Source organism: Gossypium raimondii, chromosome 10, assembly GCF_025698545.1.
Source record: "Gossypium raimondii isolate GPD5lz chromosome 10, ASM2569854v1, whole genome shotgun sequence".
Taxonomy (NCBI): Eukaryota; Viridiplantae; Streptophyta; class Magnoliopsida; order Malvales; family Malvaceae; genus Gossypium; species Gossypium raimondii.
This window is the reverse complement of record NC_068574.1, coordinates 10,970,412-10,985,078: the sequence shown is the minus strand read 5'-3', so window position 1 is coordinate 10,985,078 and position 14,667 is coordinate 10,970,412. Positions and strand designations below refer to the sequence as shown.

Sequence of the window (14,667 nt, the reverse complement as noted above, 5' to 3'; positions counted from 1 at the left end):
TCTTGCATTCCTCAGCAGTAGTGGAGCAGATTAAAGACGGCGAATCTTAACTTCCTAAGTAGTAGTGAAGCAGATTGAAGCCACCAGTCCTATCTCCCTAAGCAGTAGTAGAGCAGGTCAAAGATGGTAGATCTTATCTCTCTAAGCAGTAGTGGAGTAGATCACATCAAGTCTTATCTCCCTAAGCAGTAGCGGAGCAGACAAAAGAAATCAAGTCCTATCTTCCTAAGCAGTAGTGGAGTAGGTCGAAGCTTACAGATTTTATCTCTCTGAGTAGTAGTGGAGCAGATCGCATCAAGTCTTATCTCCCTAAGCAGTAGCGGAGCAGACAGAAGAAATCAAGTCTAGACAGAAGAAACCAAGCCTATCTCCCTAAAGTTGCAGTGGAGCGGATTAAAACTACAGATCTTATCTCCCTAAGTAGTAGTGGAGCAGATCGCATCAAGTCTGATCTCCCTAAGCAGTAGTGGAGCAGAAAAAATAAACCAATCCTATCTCCCTGAAATTGCAGTGGAGCAGATTAAAATCACAAATCTTATCTCTCTGAAGTTGCAGCAAAGCAGATCGCATCAAGTCTTATCTCCCTGACGTTGCAGTGGAGTAGACTAAAACCACAAACTTCATCCCCCTGAAATTGTTGCGAAGAAAATTAAAGCTACAAGTCAAAACTCTCTAAAGTGCAGTAGAGTGGGTTGAAGCAACAAGACACAGTGGACTGGAAGGAGGCTACCTGAAGAAGAAGGGCACCAAGAGGTCAAGAGTGGCGAGACCGGGCAAAATTGGTCTTTCTTAGTCTTTGCTCTGTTCTCGTTACATGACATCAAGCAAAGAGGGGCAGCTGTACAGACCCAATTTTACCCAGGCCTAGTGCCAAAAACATTAACCCGGGGATCAATTACAAAAACAAATACCCAATAGCCCAAGGCCCAAAATCTAAAACAGCCCATTGGGGCCCAAAAACTAAACAGCACAGGGAACCCTAGGGTTCCCTGCCCTTGCCTCGCGCCGTGCTACCCATGTGCGTCTTCGGCGCGCACCACGCCCGAGGTTTGCCACCGCCAGCTGTGCCTTGTACCAAAATGGAAGCTTTCCATCTCCGTTGACTTCATCAGGTCCTGCAAACGAAACAAAAAGGCGAAAATAGGGCAGAGACATGACACAAGAAACAGTAACAGAAGTGAAATAGAACGGTATCATTATTTTCGGCTATAAGAGGCCGAATCAAACAAATGTAAAAGGGGGGCTTCATCACTGTAATCGGGAGTCCCGATTTTTTGAAAGAAAACATTAAGAAAAAAAGAAATAAAAGGCAAAAAACAGATCAAAGGTTTTCTTTTTTTTTCTTCTTCCATTATTCTGTTCATAAATATTTTTTCTTTTTGTTTTATCTACTTTTTTTAGAATATTAGTAATAAGAAATAACTGAAAAAGAACTTACCAGACGGTCGTGGCCTTGCCGTTGGAGCGTCTTTCCTCCGTCGCCCGAATCGCGCCCAACGGGACCGAAAGCCTCCCTTGTTTTTGACTCTCACGGGTTGAGAGAGCTTTGGCTCTCGAGGATACCGTGAAGCGGTGGCTAAAGGGCTCATTTCCGGAACCGTCCGCCGGCCACCGCGAGGCGCGATGGAGACCTGAGGAGGCCGTCGGAAGGCACGAGGGGAAGTCAAGGGGGCAGAGGCTCTCTGTTTTTTTTTTTGGAGGGCTGCAGAAAATGAACTAGGTTTTTTTTATGGGGAATTTTGATGCTTCATTAAACGGTGCCGTTTTACACAACCCGTGCGTGACCCGACCCATTACCAGGAGGACCCGCGTGTTTTGGATCAAGGGTCTATTTACCACCCTGGTCCTTCCGCATTTCACACCTGTTTCGATTAAGTCCATTTGTTTTTTTTATTCCTTTTAATTAAGCTTGATAATTTTGTTTTGTTTTTATTTTAGTCCTCTGACTATATTGGCACTTGAGAACGCTGCGTTTAAGGGATAAAAAAGCGGATAATTTCCCGTTTAGTCCCCCTTCTTTCATGCATATCTTGATTTAACCCCTTCCAGTGTTTTTACACTTTTTTTACTTTGATTTTGGCCCTTAAATTCTAGTTAAGTTTCAATTTAATCCTTCATTTGTTATTTTAATTATTTTATTTCTAAATTAATTATTTTAATATTATGGCATCATTAATATTCTTTTATTTATTCATGTATCCCTTTTAATCCCTAAATTGTGTTATATATACACATGCATATATTTTATAATATACATATTACTTTTTATAATTTATGTATACACATACTTATATATATATATATATATATATATATATATATATATTTTTATATCCGTATGCATATTTTATTTTCATAGATATATATATATACATATACTTATATATTTTTATATCTTAAGATTCATGTTTTTCTTATGTATATATTTTATATATATTTTATATATTCTACAATTTATATATATACACGTAATAAATACACATCTATATACATTTTAATTTTCATAAATATATATAAATACATATTTGTATATATATATATATATATATATATATCTTATACCTTATATTATTCATATATCTTTATATACATATTTTTAAATTTATATATATATACATACATACTTACATATATTTTTACGTATATATATATCCTTTTACTTTTATAATTTTATTTATTTATTTATTTCATTTTCATTATTGATTTGAAGGAATGCTTTAATTTCATTTGCTTGTATACATTGCTATTTCATATGCTATTGATTTGTAATTTTGTTTATCTTATTTTTGTTGCTATTACTCGTGTTATTTTTACATCATCGTATTCAATATTGTTTTGTTACGAGAATTAACATCGTATTTTATTTCTACTATTTTGTGTTAGATTATTTTTATTCAACGCATAAACTATAACTTTTGAATAAATAAAATTGCGTGTTTAGATTTGAGAAAGTCATGCCCTAACTTACTGGGTTTCGAATTTCATAATAAATTTAAATGCACGAATATTTTCAAATTCAAGTTTTAAATGATCTCGAGAATTAAGAAAAGATCGTGTCCTAACTTACTGGGCCTGATCCCTTTTTTTAAAATTCGAGATAGCTAAATATCTTTTAAACAAATAATTTTTCTCGGCATTTATTCCCGTATCGAGAATTTTAGATACTGTATCCTAACTTACGGGACATGATTCTTTTTCTTGAATAACGTGAAAATATGCTTCTCTCTCTAAATTTATACGTGTTTTTTTAATATAAGGATCGTATTTTTAAAATTCTTCAAAATTTTAAATTTTCAACATTAAGACATTAACTAATCAACTAGGTACCAATTTTGGGCGTTACGAGGGTGCTAATCCTTCCTCGTACATAACCGGCTCCCGAACCCGTTTTTCTGAATTTCGTGGACCAAATTCGTTGTTTTAATAAAATTAAATTGTTTATTAAAAATAACTATTTTTCAAGGTGATCCGATCACACCTCATCAAAAAGATCGGTGGCGACTCCCGTTTTTTCGTTTTTATTTGCAAACCCAAGTCGACCCTGTTTTCAACCAAAAAAATGGTGTCAACAGTCCTATTTCGCAAGTGTACACGATATTGCCCGCCAACAACACCTTGGTGAGGTCTGTCAAACTCTGTCACGCGAAACCATAAATTGTCTCAATCGTGACACACTGTGTGCATGGTGTTTGCCCTCGCCTTGGCCTTGTTAATTTCTTGAACTACCTTACTGCACCATACATGGCCTCCCTACATCTGGCCTGCATAACTTGCTGCTCGCTTTGGAAATAGCACCGCCAAACGAAACTATGTCTCTCGCACAACCGATGTTATCGGTAGATGGCGTGTTCCTTTAAGAATATAATTTATGCATTCAGCCAGGTTCGACGTCATATGGCCATATTGTAGGCCACCGTCGTATGTTTGTGCCCACTATTCGAAACGTATGTTACAGAGGTAGTCCGCCCTTTCTCCGTTAGTTGAACGTAAAATTACCAACATCTCGTGAAAATGGTCTTTATTTATTTCATACCCTGCCAATATAAGTTCGTAGCGAATATTACATACCACTTATACCAATAAAACTAATTTAAATTGAAAAACGAAATAACACAGATAGAGACTAAATACCCATATTGGTCACTTGTCGTCGTTCACTCTTAGATGGATATTGCCTGTAGTAGTTCGAAACAACGTGTCTTACGCAATATCTATGGTGTGTGTGCTATCATAAGCTTCCCTGTCGATCAATTGCAGCTAGTATACCGGTGCCCCGATCTGAAATAACACAGATATTAGGTTGGGGGCATACATGCCTCCTTAACCTAGAGAGAAAGAAATCCCACTCATCAGACGACTCCCCCGGTGTTATTGCAAATGCAATTGGAAGAATTCTCCCACCGCCATCCTGTGCCACTGCAAGCAATAGCCAATGAGTATATCTACCGAACATAAAGGTACCGTTAATTTGTACCAATGGCTTACAGTATGGAAATGCGTATCGGTATTGCTTAAAGGTCCAAAATAGGCGTTTGAACACTTGGCATCCATGTAACAATCGGCCGTTGTAGTGCGCATGTTCCGTTTCAAGGTCTGTGATGGCACCTGGGACGTATCTCTCTAGCACCTGACACCACTGCCATATTTCATTATATGAGGCATCCACCCACTATGCATATTCTCCAACACCTTTTTCTTAGCTATCCAAGCCTTGCGGTAAGAGGGCATGTACCCCATTTGGCTACGAATATTGGCAATTAACACCGGCACTGAAGTCCTAGGATTTGCTTTTAGCGTGGGCAGTATCAAGCTAGCTAACATAGCTGAATCCATCTTGGGATGATATTGTGAAACACCTATAAACGGAGTACATTAAATAATGCAACATTACATAATAAAAGTATTATTCAGAAACCGTCAATACTGTACCTGCAGCACATGTATGTGGACCTTTGTACTTTTTAATCTCCAACAACCCTGTCCTTTTCCTTAATGAGGCATAGATTTTCCATGAACATGTGCCGTCTTGCACTGCACACTTCGCCTCAAACTTATCAGATTTGGATTTAATGACGTGGTAGTTAACACGGTTTTTGATGCTATTTTGTTTCAAAGCCCCAATAAAACTATCATTTTTGGTAAACTAATTGCCAACTTCAAATTCACCCGAATCTACCCCCGAACTTGTACGATCACGCAACCGATGTGGTAGATCTGGAAACTCTAACGCATCATCTACAGACAGATCGACATTATGCATGTGGGCGGGAGGTGAGTATGCTCTGAATCGTGGATTTTCTTCTTTATCTGTACTCCTTTCAGCATCTTCAGGTTCTGTTAGAATAGGCTCTGGTTCAGAAAATAAGCCAACCTCTGCATCATTGGGCCCGGGCTCTCGAGGTGGATCCACATCTAAGTCATCTTCTAACCCACAATCATCTACAGCGTACGAGGTCCCCTCACCGGTTGACATCATAGGGAGTACATCATCCCTTCTTCTGGGCATTTCATAACATCCCCAATTGGATGTAGATTGCCACCCACTAGAACTTGATGTCGTTCCCAGTACGTATTTTTAGCATCAAACATCGAGCCACCGACGTACATGTCTCATCCACCGACAGAGTGTCTTGCAGGGGATGTGCATTCGACACCACCACCAAACATGGGCTGTTCCATATTTTGTAACCCGCTAACCGAGTGTCGGCCAAGGGTCGTGTATACATCTCGAACACTGGTCGCAAGTACATCATTTTGCGATGTAAATTGTACATATAACTCAATATAAGGTGCTCCACTAACAAGATGAGTCTGCATCATTGCCTCCAAGATACGAGCACCTTTTATGTCGAACGAGTCATATGTCACCGGATCAACAGAAGAACAAAATCGTTACGTGATAGACAGAACTTTCATTGGCGTCGTTCTGAAAATTTTACGCCTAATTCTTTTACGAAGTTCTGTCAAATCTATGTTCTGGTTAAAACCAGTCGCACCGTATTCTCCGACAAAAAAATAACATCATTCTCGGTGTGGCAAACCTCACCATCATAGTAAATAACAGCACTAATACGTTCACTCATATTTGAAGCTCTAACCTTCTTAGCCTCTCTAAATTGTTTCTGCTGTGACTTATGCATTCTGAGAACATTTTTTTTGCCTCATTTATAGCCTCAGCCCAAACATGCTACTATAGCAAAAGCGCGTCCACGTGGGCGCGATTTCACAAATTCTTCTCATAAAGCATCCTGGTAGAAGCGATTTTATACTATTTGCTCAGAAACGTTAACTCGAAATAATTTCTTCCAGGACCAACTGTAGCAAAAGCGCGTCCACGAGGGCGCGATTTCACAAATTCTTCTCATAAAGCATCCTAGTAGAAGCGATTTTATACTATTTGCTTAGAAAGATCAACTCGAAATTGTTTATTTCAGGACCAACTGTAGCAAAAGCGCGTCCAGGAGGGCGCGATTTCACAAATTCTTCGCATATAGCATCCTGCTTGAAGCGTTTTTATACTATTTGCTCAGAAACGTCAACTCAAAATTATTTTTTCGGGACCTCATCAGAGCAAAAGCGCAGCGATAACGCATGCCGATCAAAAAATCCTTCTGATAAATCATCCTGCTTTGATTTTATCTTAAAAACCCATAAACACGAAACATGATCCAATTTTGAATAAATTTTAATTAATTTAATTACGAAACCCTAAACCTTAAAATTTAATATATTTTAATTACAAAACGTAATTTAATTTTAATTAATTAATTAATTTCTCTCCAAAACCCTAAAAATCTGAAAAACCCTAAAAATCCTAACGAGGGAAACACGGTGAAATCGCGTCCCCAAGGGCGTGCGACGTGGCAACAAATCGCGTCCACGTCAGCGCGCTTTGATGATGTGACACAAATCGCGCTTTCAAGGACGCACTTTCAAGGACGCGCTTTGTTGCCACGTCAGCATAGCACGCTGACGTGGACACGATTTGCTGACATATCCCCTGACTTCGCGCTTACGTGGACGCGATTTAGGGGAAAAAGGCCCATTCCGGTAAATAATAAAATACCGGGTCTATTTCGGTAAATTTAAAAAAAATTGGCTTTTTTTAGTATTTTGCCCCAAGTATTAATATTTTATACATTAATATTGATTATGTAAAATTACATCAAGTTTTAATATTTAAATAGATTATTTTTTAATTTTTACTTATTCAAATTTATTTTTATATAATATTATTTAAGATAATATAAAATTATAAAATTATTTTAAATTAATCATAAAATATAAATTAAGTAATTTAAAAATATTTCTTTTAAAAATCTGATATTTAATTTTTAGAAATTTTATGTTTAATTCAAAATTTAAAATAAATAATAATATAGATAATATAGAAATAATTTAAGTTAAATTAAATGGATAAATTATCTAATTAAATATTTATCCAAATTTTAAAAGTTCTAATAATTTAATTAAATATTTAATATAATATAAATATGATAATTATTTTTAAATATTTTAAAATAATGATACATTTTAATGAATAGATAATTTTACGTAATTTTAAGATACTTTTTTCAAAATGTGATAATTAATTTTAAAAATTTTACGTGATAATTAAAATTTAAAATAGATAATAATATAAATTAAATAAAATGAATAAATTATCTGATTAATTTAGTCTTTAATTAAATGAAAAAATATAGATACGTCACTTGACACAACTTTAATATTTGTGTATCTAGTTTATATATATATATGATTACACTAATCTTCCATGCAATCAGATTAGGTATGCTCTCTAATTGGTGCGTGACTGGTGTTACTATTCCAGCCCCTAAGTATTTTTGGTGACTATTTGATTCCATAAAGTAACAATATTTTTAATAATTATTTAATTTGCTAATTTTTTATAATAAAACCTATAGTAATGTTTTTTTTTATTCTTTCATGGGATGATTTATATTTTGTAGACCAAACATAATATTAAATAAATGAATTTTAGAATTGAAAATATTGAATTTTAATTCATATTATTCATTCAAGTATACAAAAATAATTTATTAAGTTGAAGTTTGAAGAATTAAATGTTTTTTAAGTAAGACTTAATTTTTTTAAATAAAATGAAAAACAGAAAAAAGAAAGAAAGAAACATAGATGTGTCACTTATAGCATATATAGCTTATATAACTTGTTATATTATATTATAATATAGGATAGATAAATTGCTGATATATGATTTTTATTATCAATCTTGAATATAAAACTAGTTGATAGTTTTTACATAGCTTTTCGATAATTAAATGTTAGTATAAAATATAATAATTATTTTAGGTTATAATGTGCCATAGGTTCTTGTATTCTTCACAAATTTGGAATTTAATCTATGTACTTTTATTTTTAAGAAGTACTCCATCTACTTTTTAGATTTCAAAATTCATATTCAATAACTAACATTGTTAAAATTTTGTTTTTAATTTGTATGTGTGACATTTTGAAATAAAAAAAATACTCACTTGGTAGTATCAGTAACTAAAAAATGACGTTGTAATGAACTTGAATTTAATAAAATAATTTTAATGGTATTAACAGTTGAACTTGAATTTTGAAATCTGAAAAGTAGAGGACTAAATTCCTAGAAATAAAAGTACAGAACTAAATTTTAAATTTACTGAAGAGTACATGAACTTATGGCATATCTTAATCATTATTTTATTACTAATCTTTTATTATTAGTGTTAGAGTTATTATAAAATCATTGGATTTCAAGTCCATACTAAATTATACTTATTATTTTAGATTAATTAAAACTTAATTAGTGTTACAGTTATATAATAATTAAAATTATGATTTAGGACTATAAATTGATGTATTAAGATTTAGCTCAGTTGGGATCGTTGCTATTGTATCTATGAGTAAGACGTAGGTTTGAGCGCGCTTAAGCGCATTTTTCCTCCAATTTAAGGGTTTGAAAAAGGTTATGAGTAAAAATAAATGTTTGATACTTTTATTATTTGATTTTTTTTGATAGATTATTATTTTATTTTAATTTACTTGCGAATGTTTTTTTACCTAATTGTTTTGAGATATTATATCTATCATCTAATAATTACTTATATTGATTTAGATTAAATCAACATTGTTAACGTTGATAAGCTAGAAGTATCTCAAAAATAATTAAAGTAATTTTTTTATCTTTTGTTAGATATTATTGGTTAGTATTTAATACCAAACAAACTGCTTGTTTTTAAAAATAAAAAAATAAAACCGTATGTAATTAATTATTTTATTTTATGTGTTTAAACTATTCAATTATTTTAATCTTATAAATTAATTTTATGCTTTTTTATTTTAACTAATCATTTAATATTTCACTTTTTTTATTTTCATTACTTTTAAAACATTATTTTTTATTTTCAATTATTTCTTTCAAAATTAAGACATTTAGTATAAATTAAATTAATAATAGTGGAATGTTTTTGAAATTGTAAAAGTATATTGAATGAATTAAAAAAACAGATAAAATCACATGTAAATGTTTGTTAAGAAACACGTGGAAGAAGTCTAAGATCTAAAAAATAACTCTTATTCATAATTTTCAGTGTCATATTTTGCAATGATATAAACAAGTTGAAAATTAACATGGTGATAAGTAAGGAGCAGAGGTTGGAATGGTTAAGGAAATGAAGAAGAAGCAACATGATGGCATGAAGCAGAATTTCAGAGGGTACATAGACACCAAATATTCTACCAATCCACTCACCTTTGGCATAAGAATCAATTCCTTGTACCCATAAATGTCAAAACTTATATAATACAATAAAATACACAAAATTAGAAAATCTAACGCTTAGGCTACCTACTTTGCCACAGGTAAGGTATTGTTTTATTTGTTTATAAGCGTAGAATCTTATGGTATTGTTATCGTGCCCGACTTGAATAATGAATGATACACTACTGTTACAGCTCACGGTTTAAATTTTGAGAATAAACTAACAGTCAATGCACAGAATTGCTGTGCTTTACCTTATCAAGGGTTGCCAACAACTACATGATGCTCCCTTCTTGCAGTCTCCCCGTTCATAAAATTTACAAATCCGTAGCCCTTTGGGTGGAGCTCTGAAGGTATCGACTCCATTCAGAGGAGGGCCACCGTAGTTTGAGTGCCTATGCATTAAGATCCTATCCCTACTATAACTTGAATCTTTGGCCAGAAAATCAGGGCCTCTTGAACTGACATACCTCTGTTGGCTTCCCCAATAAGTGCCTGAGTTGATGCTTTCATTGTCCTGGAATGTTCCCTGACTATTTCCCCAACCAATACTCCTCGTTCCTTGACCTAAACCTCCAGAATGAAAAATTGGAGTTCCCTGAATGGCTTCCCAGTTGGTTCCTGTAGTTTCTCAACCTGCTCTCCAAGTGGTGTCTACAGCAGCCATGCACCATGTTGCCAGTGGGGCAGGAACCTGCATGTCTGAACCAGCTTCATATCGGTTAACAGAGGCATCGCTGGGCCATTTATCTTCATCCATTTCAGCACTCGTGGAAGAATGCCAACCAGAACTCTTCCGAGCATCAAGAACTTCAGACCAAGAGACCCCAATTGGCTCATTGGTCAAAGTAGACGCAGATGGCATTCCTAGATCATTTGTTGAGCTCAAAGCATCATTTTTTCCTGGATCAGGTGCAGGGCTAAATCCTCCTACAGGACAAAAACAACCAGGTTCAGCACCGTGAACCAACTCTCTGTCATAGCGTAAACTTGATGTAGGTGACGCCAATCCATTAAGAGACTCCATCGCTTCAACTTCAGCCAAGAGATCAGAAACTGACTCATCACCAAAAGAATACTCATTAGGTTCAGGAACAATTGAATCCCAACCAGATGCATTTTCTGCAGGATCTGTGGGAGAAGAATGTGCCCTTTGGCCAGTTCCAGAAGTTGGAGTAGCAGCATGATCACTTCCCAGGTTAGTTTGTTTCAGTGAAGAGTTGGGCACAAGATCAGAGTCCCATTCCTCCACAGAAGGTTTCGCTGGGGTGGAGGAATACCCACCCCATTCACCAGCTGCTTCAGAAAGCTGTGGTCCATTACCCACTAGACTAGAAGCTGTGCTCCAACTAGGACCTGAATCCTGATGATGAGCACTTGAAGAAAGAGACTGTTTGCTTTTAGTAGCCTGGGGTTCTGAGTCTTTGTGGTTCAACTTTGATGTCGAGGTAGGAAAGTCTGGGAAATCAATATCATGATTGTGCTTTGCTGCTTCAAGAACCCTAGCCAGAGAAATGAGACCACAATTGGAATCCCATCCATTTAAAGCATCATTTAAAGGTGACCTCCAGCTTTGCCCACAAGATTTGCCAGATTTTCCCTCACTATCTTCTTGCTTCACATTTCCAGCAATAATTTGAACTTCAGAGGTCTCGTTCAAATTTTCGTTAATGTTAATGGAACCACGGTCCCATTTTTCAACCCCATGACCTCTGATAACTTGAAGAGACTGCGTTTCACATAGTTTTGCAGATAATGTAGATGAGGGACGTGAACTACTCACTCGAGGCTGGCCAGGGAAGTAATTATCACCCTTCAGAGGCTCCCAATGTGGCACAGGACTTCCTGTTTGTACTGTACTGGAAGTGACCGTATGTACGGGAGTGGTGCAAGAAGAAGATTGAGAGCCCAATTCTTTGCTCTTTGCAGATTCATTGTTACCACAACAATGACCATTCGCATTATTCTGCATTGAGTTCGAGCACCCTTCTACTTGTTTACTTTCCACCTGATCCACATTCAGATCCCAACTCTCCCTAATATCTCCATCCCTTTCGTCCTCAGTTGGTACACAGCTGTTATGAAGCAGTTGTTGCACTTGGCTGTACCGCCCATCCAAAGCATCAGTTAAGAGGGTGGAGTCCTCTTGCCTTTCATTTGCTCTCCATATTCTCAAACCAGGTGGGAAATGACCACTCATGCTCCATCTACGTAACATTGCCATAGGAAATGGCCCTTGAATTTTCCCAAGTGGATCTTGATAGTGCCATATTTTATCTGTCTCAATCTTATTTACAGATAACTCCATTTCTGTAGAATGAACTGCTATGCTAGTTTCTCTGCTTCCAATATCACTCAAGACATCACCTCCCTTTAGTGGAGAGGCCAGCTCCTTTTCCTTCCTGCCAAGCAACGAAGGATATTCTTTTGTGTGTCCCTTCTCACCAGCCCCAATTGTGCCGTCAGGAGATTCAACTTTGTTCAAAAGCTTCTGTTGTTTCATCGTTTTTCTTCTCTTCGAATAACTAGCTCCTAGGTCTTCAAAAGGCCTTTCCATGGTAGCAATTTCTTTCCAGGGATTTTTAGCTTTAATAATCTCATCTAAACTTAATGATAGCTTCTCTTTCAACAAAGTCCAATACACCTTGAAAAGATACTCCCAACTAGTTTGATCATCAAAATCCACTTGAACCTGCACATCATAAATTAAAAGGCTTTTAAGGTAGACAAAATCTCTTCAGTCTTCAGCAATCTGAACATGCCAATTACAATACTTACAAATTAATTGAAAAAGGTGAAGACACATTCAAAAAGAAATTGAATGTATAAGGCATAGTTAATCATACCATTTCCTTAGTTCCTAAGGCAGTGTTTTCAATCAGCATTATAGTTCTCATGCACAATCCACAAAATCCTTTATTTCCTCTTACGTTCACATAATCAGCATCTTTAGTGCAATCCTTGCACAAGGAATATGTACACATATAGCACATATAATATGAAGCCTTCTGACAAGTGCTACATATGTGCCACCCTGAAATACACAAGTAGAACACCAGAAAAATAATGGAATAAATAACTTAATCATTCCTAATAATTGAAATAAAAATGTTAGCATAATAACCATTCAATATGCACATGGAGACAGTAAGATATCATGACTAAGATGAAAAACGTAAAGTAATAACTACTCCGGAAGAGGGAATCTAAGTCAATGGCAGACATGAGAAGCCACCATTCAATATGCAAGTGTTAACTGTATCATATCATATCATACCATAACTAAGATAAATATAATAGATCCAATAACTACACGAGAACAAAGAATCTAAACCAACATCAAACAGGTAAGCTACCATATGACATGCGCATGTCAACAGTAAAACAAAATAGCAGATAAATATCTGCAAAGGAAGCAAAGTGTAATATTAATCTAGATAATGCTAACACAAGCAATGGCACTTTCCAGTGGTTATATTAATTAAACTTAAATGAAAAGGAAAATATTTACAAGAAGTAACTAAAATGCAACTTACCACAGTACCATTTCGCCTTTGAATTAAAGAACGCCTCATCCCTTTTGATACAGGTTGGATGGTATGCCTTAGGACAGCCTCTGACCGTAAAATCCAATATAATCAGCAATAGTATACAACACAAATGAAAAAAGAAAAAGGACAAAAAGAATATATGAGCCAGAATAAACAGATGAAGATTAAAACTACACCAAATTTTAGTTTCCAAAAGAAGAAGATCATGAATTTCAATATATGAATTACCAGTATCAACAAATAAACTGAAAATTAAAGGCATCGGCATACAACTTCCATATTTCGCTGAAATTAACTCCAGTTTAAATTCGCCTAAATAAAAACTATGATAAGCAAGATTGAACAAAAGGTTAATAAATTTTCAGCCCACGCTCTAGATTTTTCCTTAATCTCGGCCACCTAACTAAAATTCTCTTCCATTTTCCTACATTTTCTGATCAATCAAACAAAAAAAGAGAGACAAAAACAAGATAAAAGCAGCAAAATCTCCAAACTCACCGGCGATCACAAAGCACGAGACTCCCGCCATCGAAGCATATAAAACAAACATCTTCTTCATCGTTATTGTTCCTTTGAGGCGGAGGCGCCGATGATGAAACGGCCGTCGCCTGATTCCTAGGCGGCCTTCCCCGCCGGCGCTTCCCCACGCTCATCTCAACAACTTTGACTCCATTAACCGCCACGTCAGATTTTCCAACGAGCTTTTGCGAATCGTCCAAATCCGGAACCTCCTGGCATTGATCGCGATTCAAACTATTACCTTTATCCCTAACATCACCACAAGGTTTCAACATAGCCATGGCGGATTCTACTTGTTGACAATTTTCCATATTAAAAATTGGGGAAAAAAGTTTTTCGTTCTTTAATTATTTTCCTAAGACGTACAGAAAATAAATTAATTAAATACAAATTGAAAACCCTAGTGATTGAAATGGGGGTTTGGCAGTGGTGGTGGAGCTATGAGTAGTAGTAGGCACATGGAAATGGAATGGGAAGGGACGTGACAAGGCATTGTTTGGAAGGAACCAAAAAAAAAAAGTTTAATTACCTTTTTATAAAGTTTTGCTTTTCAAAGATATAGAAGGAAGGAAGGAAGGTAGGGGAAGCGCGGACACAAGTAAATTATAGTTTAAGGTTAATTTCATCAAACATCCCAAACTATTATCTATATTTTAATTTGGTCCTTAAATTTTAAATTATTTTAATTGAATCTTCAAAGTATTGGTATTGTATTAATCAAGTAATTCTATCAACCTTGTCATTAGTTTGTACATTAAATTCCAACTCAAATATAAAGTAAAGCATATTTAAAACTCATGGGTCAAATTGCTACTGCATGTGTACTTA

The 14,667-nt window shown here is 35.4% G+C and overlaps 1 protein-coding gene across 1 annotated transcript; it reads right to left on the bottom strand.

The window, feature by feature from the left end:
- Nucleotides 1–9,742: 9,742 nt before the first annotated feature.
- LOC105776936 (zinc finger CCCH domain-containing protein 44-like) lies at nucleotides 9,743–14,358 on the bottom strand. Its single transcript, XM_052622087.1, has 4 exons — nucleotides 13,819–14,358; nucleotides 13,306–13,385; nucleotides 12,616–12,803; nucleotides 9,743–12,461 (listed from the first exon to the last, which is right to left on the bottom strand). Exons 1-4 carry the CDS (start codon nucleotides 14,148–14,150, stop codon nucleotides 10,401–10,403), a joined length of 2,661 nt encoding a protein of 886 aa, XP_052478047.1. The 5' UTR covers nucleotides 14,151–14,358; the 3' UTR covers nucleotides 9,743–10,400.
- Nucleotides 14,359–14,667: the final 309 nt, after the last annotated feature.